Here is a 16,331-nt window from a genome sequence, read left to right on the forward strand (position 1 = left end):
AGCAAGATTTTGATGTGTGCATACGATATTCAAAATAAGCACCTACTCAAGAAAGTGCAGCCTATGAATTCGGACATACTTCGGTCACATACCGTTTTGATAGTAGGGAAGTATGCTCTCGGATGCAGTCCTCATCCTCATCCGAGAGACTACCTCAAAACGCTAGTCTAGTTTATTGTAGTGAGTATACTGTGATTGCTCGATTGCTCCTGTCTGCCTCGTTGCTGCTGCTGCGTTGGTTTGCATCTGTAAGCTTCGTATATCTTTCTGTTTTGAATCACTATTTACTATCATTCCATTTTATACTGATTAATATAGCTTACCCAACATCACACATTAACCTGACATCGCTAGCTTCTATCTGAACCGTTATTGGTAGCACAACATGCTAGTAATTCGCTAGCCTGTTAGCGTGCCATCCGTGCGCTCTCTATTTTTTTATTTATTTTTTCTCGGGCGCTCGCGCCTTTTACAAGCATTTTACGAGTTTCATCAAACAACATAGGTGAGTAGGATCAGTCAACGGTGAGTCATGTCATTTTCTACTCTCATTGTCACCGGCACTTCATGTAACATGTATAGCATAGTCTTCTCTCTCAGCATAGGATTTACATGTGATAAATGCAGGGAGAAAGTCAGCCTGACGGAGAAGATTTCAGAACTAGAGACACGCATCCAAACTTTAATCGAGGTTAATTGTAAGAGTGCAAGGGCTTTAGATACGGCTTTAGATACTGCTTTGGATGTGACTAGCTTAGTGAACTCTGTACATTGCTCGGTTCCGGCTGTAGTAGAGCCAGTGCAGCAGGGCAATTGGGTGACGGTGAGGCGCTGTAGTCGCGGGAATCTTCCGTTTCGATTACCATAACAAATAGATTCTCCCCACTCAGTGAAACACCCACTGAGAATCCTGTTGAATGTGCCCTAGTTATTGGCGATTCTATTACACGGAACGTGAAAATAGAAACACCAGCCACCATAGTCACATGTTTGCTGGGAGCCAGAGCGCCTGACATCAAAGCAAATTTAAAAGTGCTGGCTAATGCTAATCGTAAATTCTCTAAGATTATTATTCACGTCGGCACTAATGATGTTCGACTCCACCAGTCAGAGATCACCAAAATTAACGTTAAAGAGGTGTTGTGAACTCGCAAGTACGATGTTAGGCACTGTAATTTGCTCTGGCCCCCTTCCTGTTCGAAGGAGCGATGAGATAGTTAGTAGATTGTCCTCACTCAATGGCTGGCTGTCGAAGTGGTGTCCGCAAAATAATATAGCATTCATAGACAATTGAAAAAGTTTTTGGGGCAGACCTGACCTGTTGAAAAGAAATGGTATTCATCCCTCCTGGGATGGTACAGCTCTTCTCTCTATTAATATGGCACATAGTCTTAGAGCTCAAATATGACAATCTGGGGCTCAGGTCAGGAAGCAGACAGACTGGCTAAACCGACCGTCTGTCAGCTGTCTCACGTCACCAAGGTCAGATAAATCCTATCACATAGAGACTCTTTCACCTAGATATCATCATATAGAGACTGTCTGTTCCCCGAATTAGGACATACAAAAAACTTCCAAACCTATCTAAGGGTAAAAATTGTATTGATGTTCAACAAATAAAAAACAGATATAATACAAATGAGCAAATGATAAAGCTTGGGTTGCTGAATATTCGATCCCTTACTTCAAAAGCACTTATTGTTAATGATATGATTACAGACTATAACCTAGACGTGTTGTGTTTGACAGAAACCTGGCTAAAACCAAACAATTATACTTTAAATGAGTCCACCCCCCATGATTACTGTTATAAACATAAACCTCGTCTGAAAGGCAAAGGGGGAGGTGTTGCTGTAATTTATAGTAATATTTTCAGAATTACTAAGAAATCTAGTTTCAAATATAATTCTTTTGAAGTGTTGGTGCTTAATGTAACAATATATAGTGCACATGATAAATCACGTTTGAGATTTGTGCTGGCTACTGTATACAGGCCATCAGGGCACCATACAGACTTTATCAAAGAATTTGCTGACTTTCTATCAGAATGTAGCGTCTGGACCAATCAGACACACACAAATTATTAATTACATTTAATGAATAATCCAACAAACTCACTCTTCCAACAAAGTTCTATGAAACTTCCCCCACAAATGAAGCCAACACTGGCAGAACCCATTGTCTTGTTACAGGACACCTTAAGACTGATAAGAGTTTTACGACCCAAAAGAATGTGCAGGGAATTGTGACTTAATTATTGCTGAGAAGGAGAAATGGACCCTTTTAATCCTATATATTCTATATATAAACACTCACCTAAAGGATTATTAGGAACACCATACTAATACTGTGTTTGACCCCCTTTCGCTTTCAGAACTGCCTTAATTCTACGTGGCATTGATTCAACAAGGTGCTGAAAGCATTCTTTAGAAATGTTGGCCCATATTAGCCTGGTTAAAACCAGACCATTCTCAGTTGTAACTGAGTTATGGTCTGGCAAAGCGTCAAAGACAAATCATTTCCAGAGGGGCGTCACCAACGGACGTTGCGGATAGACCTAAAACCAATCTACTAAAACAAAACCATACTACTTAATTCTGAAAAAAACAGAGATTCTAATTATTGGACAAAAAACCTTGTCAGACACACTCTGTCAGCCGTATCCAGATCAGATGGTGGACCTGCACCTGGACCCATCCATGATGCATCCCTGAAGTGCCAGCCTCATCAGCCCTGTGAAGGCCTCATTGACACGACAGCCATCGGCACTAATCCTCAACAAATTCGTCTCCATACCGGCGTGATGACTTCGACTTCCAACCAGATGGAACTGGATTAATATTCTAAATGTTCTGATCCAATCTGACTTCTGACATGTAATGCTGCCTGGATCATAATCCTACACTGTTCGCTCGTTGGCCAGAGGAGAACTGGCCCCCAACTGAGCCTGGGTTCTCCCAAGGTTTTTTTCTCCATTCTGTCACCTGATGGGAGTTTTGGTTCCTTGCCACTGTTGCCTTGGCTTTTGGCTTGCTTAGTTGGGGACATTTAATATTCAACAATATTATTGATCTGCCTTACTTAAATGGGTCATATAATGCCATTTTCTTACAAGTTAATATAATTATTTACGGTCTAAATGAAAAGTTTGTAATATACTTTAATTCAAAATTCTCATTAGTATTGTAAGAAAACACTCATTTTACCTGGTCAAAAACAGCTTTGTTTTCAGCACGCCGTTTAAGTGCATGAGTCTTTAAATTATAATGAGCTGTCACCCCGCCTTTCTGTTCTGTGGGGCGTATTGACACAACACACGTGGAGTGTTGCCTTGACAACAGTTGAGGGTATATTTTGGAGAAAGAATGGCAGCGGGAGTCTCTGAGGACACATCTGTGCAACCGTATCAATTTGAACCGGAGTCGGACCCGGAACAAGATGACGGCCCAGAAGAAGTTCGACAATTAAGGCTCAAACAGGACGGTTCTGAATGGTTGGTTAACGTAATGTCACTTTGATCTATCTTTGTATGTACTGGCAGGGTAGAGTAGTGAGATACGAACGCTATGTGTTTACTGATGTATACGTACACAGTTTGTAATAACACAATAACCATAACGTGTTGTTCATTAAACGTGGGATTATGAATTATATTGAGAACATCGTACATAGAAAACATGCCGTAATGTACCCTGAGTGTAAACCTTAGCCGCATTCTTCGTGAAGCGTGCAAGCGATTTGCAAAGATTACTAGAACTTAAAGGTTAATAAAACTTTACACTCACTTCTTCTGGAGGTGCAGCAGGGACACGAATAGTTGGTACCAATTATTTTTTCAGGAGCAGCTTCTTAGCAAAACCAGCTTATACTGACCCTCGTTTATAAAGCAGTCTGGTGAGAAATGATTCGCGCAAACATGAAAGCATTGACGTTGTTTGTGGGGAATATTCCCTTCGAAAAACAAAACTCAGACACTCCGTCTTCAGCGGTTTGGATTTAGGAACATCAAAATGACTGCTGTGTTCGTTATTACACCCAAGAACAGAACACCACAATCGCTTAGACGCCATTCTGCTCATAGACAGTGCTCCAGCATATCAACAATGACAGACTATGATGAGAGCTCGCTCAGGGCGGGTCTGTGTTGAAATGCTGCTGTCAATCAACAATCATGGGTGGGGCGTCCGACCGTGTGACATCACACGGTCGAACGGCTCGATTTGAGACAGGGGAAAACATATAAGGTGATAAAAAAAAAAAAACACTGGATGGATTTTTATTATTATATGATGGTTGTGTACAGGCACTGCCAACACATATTTCAGTACAGTCAACTTGAAAAAGTGCATGTACCATTATATGACGCCTTTAAAGGGATACTCCACTTTTTTTGGAAATAGACTCATTTTACAACTCCCCCAGAGTTAAACTGTTGAGTTTTACCGTTTTTTAATCCATTCAGCCGATCTCCGGTTCTGGCGGTACCACTTTTAGCATAGCTTAGCATACATCATTGAAGTGGACAAGACCATTAGCATTTCTCAAAAAAAAATGACCAAAGAGTTTCGATATTTTTCCTATTTAAAACTTGACTCTTCTGTAGTTACATCGTGCACTAAGACAGACTATACTCTCATTCCTGCGTAATAATCAAGAAACTTCAATGCCGTACCATGAGAGCAGCAGGCGTAATGATATGACGCAGCGCCTGAAAATAGGCCACCTTCCGTCAACACAACGGAACTATTTTCAGGCGCTGCGTCATATCATTACGCCTGCTGCTCTCATGGTACGGCATTGAAGTTTTTTGATTATTACGCAGGAATGAGAGTATAGTTCCTAGCCATATCAGCCTAGAAAATCGCAACTTTACATTTTCCGTCGGTCTTAGTGCATGATGTAACTACAGAAGAGTCAAGTTTTAAATAGGAAAAATATCGAAACTCTTTGGTCATTTTTTTTTGAGAAATGCTAATGGTCTTGTCCACTTCAATGATGTATGCTAAGCTATGCTAAAAGTGGTACCGCCAGAACCGGAGATCGGCTGAATGGATTCAAAAACGGTAAAACTCAACAGTTTAACTCTGGGGGAGTTGTAAAATGAGCCTATTTCCAAAAAAAGTGGAGTATCCCTTTAAGGTGGACGATGACGCAATTTTCTTCTAGAAACAAACTTTGTTGTATTATTTTCATGTTATCACTGTGAAGCTGCTTTGATACAATCTGTATTGTAAAAAGCGCTATATAAATAAAGGTGACAAGACTTGACTGTTTTTGCCGGATTAGCTAATTTACGTCAGCTTTCATATTATCAAATGACTTAATTTCCTCTTTCCATTATCATTATCTGGCATTCAACAAAAGGATTATGTAATTTATAAAAGCAACACACATTGTGGGTTGTGAGAATGTAATAAAGAAAGAGAAAGACGTTGTGAAACCTGGCTGATGGTCTTTTTTGCTGCATTTCTCTGAGATGGACATCTTACTAATATGCTTCCCTGACAAAAACTTTTACTGCAAAACAAATCATCAGAATAATAATTAAAAAAAAAAAACTTGTGAAACCTTTTAATTGTATAACCTGAAACATAACGTTGCAAAATAAATATACATATGAACAGTGTAAAGGAAAAGGAGAAAGACCACAATCAAAGCAATAAATCAAAACGAGAACATTCTATTAGTAAAACATTTGGTGAAAAAACATCAACTGAAAGTGCAACCTTAAAAAGCTCTGCATTTAACTTTTTAGATAGACTGGGCACCATTATGTCTAACATTTTTGCTGCTGACTTCCAAAGGGCCGTAGTTCAATTGGTTCCATGACGTCTAACTCCTATCTGCTGATTATTCTGCTGCAGTCCTAACAGTGATACTAAGTTTAGAATTCCACGTATGTTGGACAACAGAGATGGCTGTTGTTGCCGGTGTGCTAGAAAGGGCAGCACACATATTGATTTGATGATAATCATTGTATAAAGTGATGTAAAGGGCACACAGAGTATGTAAGAATGTGGTACAGCCTCTGTCATTTTATAAAAGATATGCACATCTATCTATAGTGGTGGTTAGCATTTACGTCACAAAAAATATTTTTACACATCTCCAGGGCCACAGTAAAAAGATGAAAACTTAATAAAAAAAACTATGTGGATTTTTTTTGTGTGTGTGTACAAAAAAGGTTAGCACTTGCTTCAGCATTACTTACAATTGGAACTATCTTCTTAGGTTTCTTTAGATGATTAAGCCTGTAACATGGCCAAGTCTCAGAACTAGTATGTGGTTTGGTGGACCTAGATCAAACCTAGACCTCTCATTTTTAAGTGAGTATGAAAGCCTGGGCCTCATTGCTCCTTCTCTGCGACTTTAGTGTCGGTAAAGCTAGCCAGATCTTCCAGTGTTTCCTGGGCTGTTTGTTTGAGAGCGGGGTGGCAGCTTGAAGCTAGATGGTGGATACGATTGAGTGGGAAAGAGCTGAGAAAATCAGTGGTCATGTGTGACATGACATCTCTCTCTAGCAGTAAAGACTGAAGGAGCCTCAATGACTGCAGACACACTTCTGGGTCAGGGTCTGTGGGAGAGGGAGAGAGTGTGTTTCTTTGTTTGTCATGGGGTTAGAGAGACGTCTGTAATCCACTACACCAGGGGTTCCCAAACTTTTTTGTCAGCTTGAACCCCTTAGACGCAAAATACACAATATGGACAAAAGTATTGGGACACCTCACCTTTAGACCAACAGGGATTTAAGGACATTGCATTCTAATCACATAGACATTAATGTGTGTTTTGCAGCTATAACAGCTTCCACTCTTTTGGAAAAGCTTTCCACAAGATTTTGGAGTGTTTCTGTAGGAATTTTTACCCATTCATTTGTGAGGTCAGGGATTGATGTTGGACGAGAAGGCCTGGCTCACAATTTCCGTTCCAGTTCATCCCAAAGATGGGGTTGAGGTCAGGGCTCTGTGCTTCTCCAGTTAATTTCTTCGACACCAAACTCATCCAACCATGTCTTTATGGACCTTGCTTTGTGCACTGGGTCACAGTCATGCTAGAATACAAAAGGACCTCCCCAATTTGTTCCCACAAAGTTGGAAGCATAGCATTGTCCAAAATGTCTTGGTATGCTTCAAGGGTTAGTTCACCCAAAAATTAAAATTATGTCATTAATGACTCACCCTCATGTCGTCCCAAGCCCGTAAGACATTTTAGATTTAGTCCGAGAGCTTTCTGTCCCTCCATTGAAAATGTATGTACGATATACTGTCCTTGTCCAGAAAGGAAATAAAGACATCATCAAAGTAGTCCACGTGACACCAGTGGGTTAGTTAGAATGTTTTGAAGCATCGAAAATACATTTTGGTCCAAAAATAACAAAAACTACGACTTTATTCAGCATTGTATTGTCTTCCGGTTCTGTTGTCGAGACGCTGTTCAGTGACGCTGATGACGTAAGACGCTGCTGACGTGTTATCAGTGCGCCCGAGCTTCGTTTACAGTCTGAGGGAGACGCACGCTGTAAACAAAACAATCTTCGCAAACATGTCTAAGGATTTCGACACAGAGGAAGACTTGCATTTTTTGCCCAGCCATATTTATTTGAACCCGAATACACGGACCCACCAGATACACGTCAGCAGCGTCTTACGTCATCAGCGTCACTGAACGCGTTTTGACAACAGAGCCGGAAGACAATACAATGCTGAATAAAGTCGTAGTTTTTGTTATTTTTGGACCAAAATGTATTTTCGATGCTTCAAAACATTCTAACTAACCCACTGGTGTCACATGGACTACTTTGATGATGTCTTTATTTCCTTTCTGGACAAAGACAGTATATCGTACATACTTTTTCAATGGAGGGACAGAAAGCTCTCGGACTAAATCTAAAATATCTTAAACTGTGTTCCGAAGATGAACGGAGGTCTTACGGGCTTGGGACGACATGAGGGTGAGTCATTAATTCCCCCTTGTGGAACAACCTGCCACTCCAGATTAGAACTGCCCCAACTCTCGCACGCTTTAAATCACTGTTAAAAACACATTTCTTTTCTCTGGCATTTCCTCTCAGCTAAGTTTGTTATCTTTCCTGGCAAATTTTAAACTTAATTTCACTATATATCATATACTGTATATTATAATGTTTTTGGTTGTAGTTTTACTGTGTGCCTTGTTGTATTTTTATCCTGTGAAGCACCTTGGTCAACCTTGGTTGTTTTAAGTGTGCTATACAAATAAAGTTGATATATTGATATTGATATTAATGACATAATTTTCATTTTTGGGTGAACTAACCCTTGAAGCATTAAGTTTTCCCTTTACTGGAAGTAAGGGGCCAAGCCAAACCCCTGAAAACCAGCCACATTCCAGTATCCCTCCTCCATCAAACTCTTTTTTTTGGCACAATGCAGTCAGGCAGGTAAGGTTCTCCTGGTATCCGCAAAACTCAGACTCATCCATCAGACAGAAATAGAGAAGTGTGATTCATCACTTCACAGAACACATTTCCACTGCTCCAGAGTCCAGTGGCTACTTGCTTTACACCACTCCATCGGACGCTTGGCATTGTACTTGGTGCATGCATCAGTCAAGTGAGGCTGCCCAGCTACAGTTTTTGTGCTGATATTAATCCCAGTGGAAGTTTGGAACTCTTCAGCTATGGAATCAGCAGAGTGTTGGTGACTTTTACACACCATGCGCCTCAGCACACTGTGACCCTACTATGTGGTCTTCTGCTTCGTTGAGTTAATACTGTTCCTAAACTCTTCCACAAACTGACTTATTGCAAAGGTGGGATCCTATCACGCTTGAATTCACTGAGCTCTTCAGAGCAACCAATTTTTTTCTAATGTTTACAAATGTTTGTAAATGCAGACTGCATGGCAAGGTGCTTGATTTTATACACCTGTCGCAGCAATGGATCTGATTGAAACACCTGAATTCAAGAATTAATACTTTTGTCCATATAAGGGCTTTTCACACTTGAAATAGATAACCCTGGGTCATTCTAAACCCCGGGTAAACGGAATCCTGGGTTATCTTTATTCACGTCTCTCTGCTCATACTTTACCTAGGGTTAACAATTACTCCTGGGTATTCATAAGCTGCCGTTTCACACTGCACATTCCTAAACCCCAGGTTAAAGTCCTTATTTGCATATTTGCGGTGTCAGTGTTGACTGGACAAACGCAGCACGTTGCCTGTTTACATAAAGGCTATACCATTGTGCTTCCTCATATTACACATTGATTGCCGACTGTAATATCAAGTTTTTTCTGAGTGAACTTTTCAAACTATAAAGGCAGGAATGAAACAGTCTGTTCTTCACCCCAATAGACACGTTTTCCATTGCCGTTTGACATTTTTCCTATCATACGCAGAAACGACTGTTTATATACATCGCGTGGTGTTTCTGTCACTGCCCAAAGCTCGTGAATATAAGGCACGCGATTGGTTGTTGGTTGCTAAGCATCTAGTTGTAACATTCTAACACCGCATCATTTCACACTGTACAAGTTTGGCACCGCAATGCGGAGTTAACACCGCAAAAGCGGTGCAGGGTTTCATAACCCCGGGTGAAAAGCGGTGCTAACCCCACATCTAAATTACAAGTGTGAAACGCTCCTTTACCCGGGGTTAAAAGCGGTGTTTAGAACGACGATAACCGGTTTAAGTGCAATGTGAAAAGCCCAGTAGTGTATTTACTTGAAGTAGCCACTGAGATTTTAAGTTAATATTTCAATAATTGAACATCACATTTGCATGTTCATGGTTCTCTGATGTTGGTTAAAGGTCACATGACATGCAAGTTTTTTTTTAGTAAGTGTTTTAATTATATTTAATTATTTATTTATAGGGCGGTACATATATAAGGCTTACTATTATTACTATTTTAATGATAAAAATGAAGATATACAGTTTATTACTGTTTTAAATTACAATTGTCCTGTAAAAATGAATTACATAATTATAGACCTAAGGCCGGATTCACATAGCGCCTAAAACACGTAGAAAACGCTGGGCGCGCCGCATTCTCCTTTTTCCAAAGCGCTAGGGCGGTTGCGCCCCGGTTGGTTCTTGTCACGTGACCTACTGTGCGCTTATGGTGCGCTTGCGGCATTCTGAAAAGTTGAGATGTTTTTATCTCGATGCGGCGCGGACGCGCATGGAAAAAACGAGCGCGTCGCATCGCGACGCTTCCATTATGAGCGCGTATACCGCGCGACTACATTTGAAATAACGAACTTGAGCGCGCAAAAGACGCGAAATGTGAGCGTACCCTAATGATTATTTTATTTTATACAGCAAGTTACAATAATAATATATAAGTATTTATGCCTTAAAATCTTCACTTTTAAAAGTTCAAATCCGCAAACTTGTATTTTTGCAAGAAACCCTGCTCTTCATGAACAGCGTTGTGATGCCGTCTGACTGGGATTATATGAACTCTAAAGCCCCGTTCACACTACAAGCGACAAAGCGACACGATACCATTCATTTCAATGGGGAGCGGGCAATTTCCGGCGACACGCACGACAGCGACCGTTGGCGACCGGATGGGGCGTGTCTGGCGACGCGACAAAGTTGAGATCTGTTTAACTTTATGCAAATGAAGAGCGACTTTCGGGAGCGACAACCAATAGGAGTGAAGTCAGTGGAGCGCGTCACTCTTCAGTGCTGAGTCTGACCGAGGCAAGTTGAACAAGAAGCTCATTTTAGCAGTGAGAAACTGTCCTATAATTTATGATATATCTCCGTGTACATACAGTGGTATTCACCGTACTGACTCCATGCCTGAATGGTTTCGGGAACCCAGATAGACCGGTATTTGCCCGTTTGCTGCAGTTAAATAGCCGCGATTAAAGAGCACTCACTGTTTCTCGTTCATCTTTAATATTATGCATTTTATGTACCGATTCCATTTATATTTAGACTTTTCCTTCCAAAATGGCAAGAAAACGTATTTGTTGTCTACAACATAGAGTAACATCCGTGAATGTCACTCACAAACATTACTAGGCAACCAGTAGTGGGAACGCCCTCCAGCAAACTAACCTCCAGCCACTGTCGACATGCAGCGACAAAGTCGCTTGTAGTGTGAACGCAGCTTAAAGCTTTGAGAAGCTCTCACAGAAATTCACAAACATATACATACACACCTTCCAGAAGCGTGCACAGAAGAGGTAGAAGTCCAGGACTCTCACTTATAAGCCGCAGTCCGTTCACACTGATAGTGATGTTATATAAAGCCATTAGCATCAATCTGCAAACAAAAATATAAAGTTACATACTTCAGAAAGAAGCACATACATTACAATAAACATACAATAAACTTACAATAAACATTAAATACAATAACAACTCAATTTCTTCTAAAAAATCTGCATGTGAAAGTAAGACTGCATATTGGGTCAATCACATAAAATCTTTTAAAAATCTAGTTAAAACCTTTTATTCATGACTCAAAAAATGTCATGTGGTGTAACCATTATGTAAAAAATTAATTACACATTTGTTTATTATTTTCACAAATAAATCATTTAAATCACAAATATCAAATATGTGTACTTTTAAGTTGTGACATACACTTTGAGTTTGGGAAATACTCCTGGTTTCATTAGTCCCAGTAGCCGCATCAGAGTACCCAATAGGATGTGGGCAGAAGAGGACAGGAAGTCTCGTCCACAAGACACAGCAGCTACATCTAAAACAAGTGAATAGATGAAATGACCATTTCACATGTTCTTGAGATGGTAATAATAAGTCATGACCGTTAGATGGAACTAATATTTAAAACAAACTCAGTGCCCTCACTGGTAACAACGCCAGCCAGCGCCAGAACGAAATGATGCTCATGCGAGTTGTAACTCTGTTGTGGCTTTGCATCGTCATCCAGAAACTTGATGAACGACTCCAAGGTTTGACCTGCTATGCTCAGGAAGGGCTCCAGTTTACCCTGTGGACACACGTGTATACAGAGTAAACCTACTCGGTTGAGGTAAAACAAATGTATCATCTTTTTTTTTTTTTTTTTAACAACCAAGGTTTCACTTAAACTGGAAGTCACCACTTAATAGTGTCCACTCTCAAAATGGTACAAACTTACATCAGCCAATATGTCTTTGACCGCTTCCTCCCTTTGAGATGCACTCCAGAGCAGGGTGCAAGACGCAGAGCCCAGCTCAGTGCAAAAGTCTTTCTGTTGCTGCAGCTGCTCTCTGCACTCCCATAACTGCTGCTTTAGAACCAGCTTCTCCTACAAATGTAGGAGATACTTACATAACAACCTTCTTGACTCCTAGGCCCTTCATTGTCAAAGATAATAATCAAAGGTTCCCAAAATATTTCTGGTACATTTTTAAACTTTTGGCAATATATAACAAATTAATATATTAAAATGTGTATATTAATATGATTAAAAAGAATGAATAAAGATAAGATATTTTAGAGCGTGACATGCATATTGGTTAGGGTTTCCAATTCCAATTGTTCATATAAAATAATATTTTAGAGCCTGACATGCATATTGGTTAGGGTTTCCAATTCCAGTTGTTCATATAAAATATTTTTTTTGTTTAAACTTATTTTAAAGCTTATTTTGTCTTATTTTAGATAATTTGAGCAGATGCTTTTTTTAGAATCTTCCTATAAATCATGATGTTTCTTTTCAGTGTGGTCTCATCCTTAGTTTTCTTTACTCCTCTATTTTGGTACCTGTTTCTCTCTTTGACAGTCGCTCAGTGCAGCATCTAGTCTGGAATGGATGTGCAGACAATCGTCTCTCTGTTGCTGCTGCTCACGTTCACTGCGTTCTTTAACTATATAACAATCAAGAATTTTTTAATAAGTCAACAGTCAGAATTAACAGATTAAGATTCACCATTTAGTATTGTTACAAATGCTGTTAAACTGGGTTGTGCACCATTCAGAACCGAATTGAGACGGTCTTTTAAATTTTGGTTCAGTTTCAGAATTTGTCCTGAATTTAAATTGATCTAGGGAACAGGATGCTAAATTGCTATTTGAATGTAAGTAGTAGAAATGAATGGAATAACTGGAACTGTTAACTAGAAGAGTTAAAAATTAGAAGAGTTTGCCTTTGCAAAGACAAACTTTGATTGTTGGGCTTTAAGCTATGTTTTGAACAAGCTATATTGAACAAGTGACAAATATTGTATAAGTACTGTAACTTTTGAAAACCATTGACCTTATTCACAGCAGCGTTGTTAACGGGAATGAAAGTGATACTGTGAGGGATTTTCAGTGGATTGTACTGTCATTTAATGTGTTTTTGGATTGTTCTGCTGACAAAATGTCAGTAGACAAAAAGAAAAAAATCCAGACAACATGATATGTGGAAAATTATAAGAGATCTAGGAGCTTTTTACAGCGGATGCCATTGAAAACAGCCTAGCTTTCGTACATGTCATGGCACTGCTCTGAATGAGGTCTATAGTGGAAAAATGCTTTATTTTTACAGAATGCATTAACCGGGTTGGTTTCTTTTAAATTGCAGTAGATTCCCCTTCCTGTTATTCCAATTCAAATTTCAATTCAACTTCCTGTGAGGTATGGCCAGTTTAATTCAAATTCCGGCTCCTGAATTAAAATCTTCAGTTCAGCTTTATATACTATCGATGTCTGTAGCATGTACAAAGCACATATTGTTTTCATATTAGTCCATATTCTTTTGTGTCATAACTGTGCGCTATTAACTTACTATAAAATAGTTTTTTTTTGCTTACATGCGTCCAGAGACCGTCCTTTATGGATAGTATCAATAAAGTCACTATTGATTACTTTTGGCAGAAACTCTCGTAGTGTTCTGACTTCTGCCTCCAGTTTCTCCAAGTCTCGCTTTCTGACTCGAACGAAGCAATCTGATCCCACATCCTTTAAACACACAGGATAATTTTTGTTTACTGTTAGATGTAACGTTAGACAAACGTTACAGTGTACGTCTGACATTGGACAGGGCCATCTGCTGTACGGTACAAAATTAGTGATGTGTCGTTCATGAACGATTCGTTCATTTTGAACGAATCTTTAATATGACTCGGGACTACCGAGTTGTCTCAGAGAGTGATTCGTTCATTTTGTGTTGATCGCGCATGCGCATTGCGCAACAGATGGTTTCTGAATCTGTACTGGAAATGATTAGTTCATCTCTCTCGAGTTCGGGTTCGGGCCGGGTCCGAGTCTTTCGTTCTTCCTGTCAGTCCCATAGAGGCTATGCTGTCAGTACCGGAAAGAGTAATGATTAGTTCATCTTTCGAGTCTCGAGTTCGGGTTCGGCCGGGTCCGAGTCTTTCGTTCTTCCTGTCAGTCCCATAGAGGCTATGCTGTCAGTACCGGAAAGAGTAATGATTAGTTCATCTTTCGAGTCTCGAGTTCGGGTTCGGCCGGGTCCGAGTCTTTCGTTCTTCCTGTCAGTCCCATAGAGGCTATGCTGTCAGTACCGGAAAGAGTAATGATTAGTTCATCTTCTGAGTCTTCGGGTTTGAGTCCTTCGTTCTTTTGTCACGTGACTTGTCACCGTATTGAATAGCCTACTAATTCACAACCTTTTTACAAACAAGCACGTAGTTAATGTATAATATAATAGTAGTTAATTAATGTATAATATATAATAAAACACACCACAGATGCACAAGAAACATTTAAAGAAACGGACAGGGACAATAATAAGATGGAACTTTTATTTTTCAGATAATGTTTATTTCACATATTTTGTATTTTAATTCCTAAATATAAAACAATATACATTCAGACGCAGTCAATAATACGAATCTAATATTGTATTTGATGCGAGATACCAGCGGTCACGTGACAAAAGAACGAAGGACTCAAACCCGAAGACTCGAAGAAAATGAACTAATCATTACTCTTTCCGGTACTGACAGCATAGCCTCTATGGGACTGACAGGAAGAACGAAAGACTCGGACCCGGCCGAACCCGAACTCGAGACTCGAAAGATGAACTAATCATTACTCTTTCCGGCCCTGCTGTATCACACACGGCACGGCCCAGCAGACAGATCAGAGTCAGACACTGACGAGTCGACAACTAACGTTTTGAGACACAAAAGGAGGAGAACAAACCTGATAAATATGAAGTTGCAAAGGAAAGAACGTCTCGGATGAGGAGGTGAGGTGAACTAACAGAATCAGACTGCAATAGCCTGAACTTAAAACCCAACAACTAATCAATTCATAAAAATTTCGGTTTCTTATAATTTGGCTTTGGCTGCATTACCCTATAATTTATTTTTATTCTTTTTACAAAATTTGTAATCAACATTTTCGTAAGTTCTAGATGTGTTGGGATATTTAACATGCCATTTTAATTATATTATGCTGAAATGAACGAAATGAACGAAATGACTCGAAAAAAGATTCGTTCATTTTGCTGAACGAGACTCAAAGATCCGAGTCAGTAAAATGATCCGAACTTCCCACTACTATACAAAATCCCCCCTGAAGTGTTGAGTATTATTGAACGTGTGTTAGTGGTGGAACAATGACATCTTGTGGTAATGCTGGTGGTTGCGTTAGTCTTGATACAACTATCCTAGTTTAAAACGTCGTTATAACTGAGAATTGGTCTTGGAAAACGATTAAAATGCTTTTGTGGTGACAAAGTCTATTTGAAAAGTCTTGATATGGTTAAAGCGGTATAGAAACATCAAACAAACATTTAAATGAGCTTACTAGCTTGCTAAACACGAAACACTTTCATCCACTTAACTGAACTAATTTCTCAACAACAAACTTGAACTGGTAAAAATGGTAAAGTTACCTCTCCTGCAGATGACAGAGACGAAACATTAGCTGTATTGGTTTTTTTCATTTCAAAAAGTGCACATTTGATAAAGACCTCTGGATTTGGACGAAAGACCTCTGACCTATTAAAATGTTTAAACGATGTCTTTAGCGCCCTCCACTGTTCGGCGCAAAACAAGTCATCTCCCTGCTGTGGCTGTCACCCATCCCCCAAACCGAGAACAGACATGGGCGCCTCCGGGAAGTTTTTGTGGATTGCCAGAGGGGCAGAGTAAAAATTGGTCACCGTGATTTTGCCAAGTAAGACATGTTCCTGGATCAACATATTTTGAACAACATTCCCGATTTCCCGTCCAAGAATATCCTTCGTTCGTTCTAACACTCCCCACCCCTGAACCTATCCCTTAAGTTATCCCTAAAATCAAAGGGAAATGACAGGTGACTAATGCTAATGTAAAAGCACCTAAACCTGGTTATAAGCCTAAACTTGTTGATCCAGGAAAACGTTGTACTTGGTGAAAACAAAAAGGTGAACGTGATTAATCATA

General features: G+C 39.7%; 1 protein-coding gene across 2 annotated transcripts; it reads right to left on the reverse strand.

Moving 5' to 3' along the window:
• Nucleotides 1-5,556: 5,556 nt before the first annotated feature.
• On the reverse strand, nt 5,557-15,903 carry hsf2bp (heat shock transcription factor 2 binding protein). Of its 2 annotated transcripts, XR_008807405.1 has the most exons (9): nt 15,800-15,903; nt 13,746-13,893; nt 12,715-12,818; nt 12,107-12,256; nt 11,815-11,956; nt 11,587-11,704; nt 11,160-11,263; nt 5,782-6,574; nt 5,557-5,747 (listed from the first exon to the last, which is right to left on the reverse strand). XR_008807405.1 is itself a non-coding variant. In XM_056254302.1 (8 exons), the coding sequence occupies exons 1-8, from the start codon at nt 15,848-15,850 to the stop codon at nt 6,348-6,350; spliced, it is 1,044 nt and encodes a 347-aa protein (XP_056110277.1). In that variant the 5' UTR covers nt 15,851-15,903; the 3' UTR covers nt 5,557-6,347. The 2 variants fall into 2 exon arrangements, 1 of the variants encoding a protein (XP_056110277.1); XM_056254302.1 differs by having other exon boundaries at nt 5,557-6,574.
• Nucleotides 15,904-16,331: the final 428 nt, after the last annotated feature.

This window comes from Rhinichthys klamathensis, unplaced genomic scaffold (genome assembly GCF_029890125.1).
Source record: "Rhinichthys klamathensis goyatoka isolate OS25496 unplaced genomic scaffold, OSU_Roscu_1.1 h1tg000111l_1, whole genome shotgun sequence".
Taxonomy (NCBI): Eukaryota; Metazoa; Chordata; class Actinopteri; order Cypriniformes; family Leuciscidae; genus Rhinichthys; species Rhinichthys klamathensis.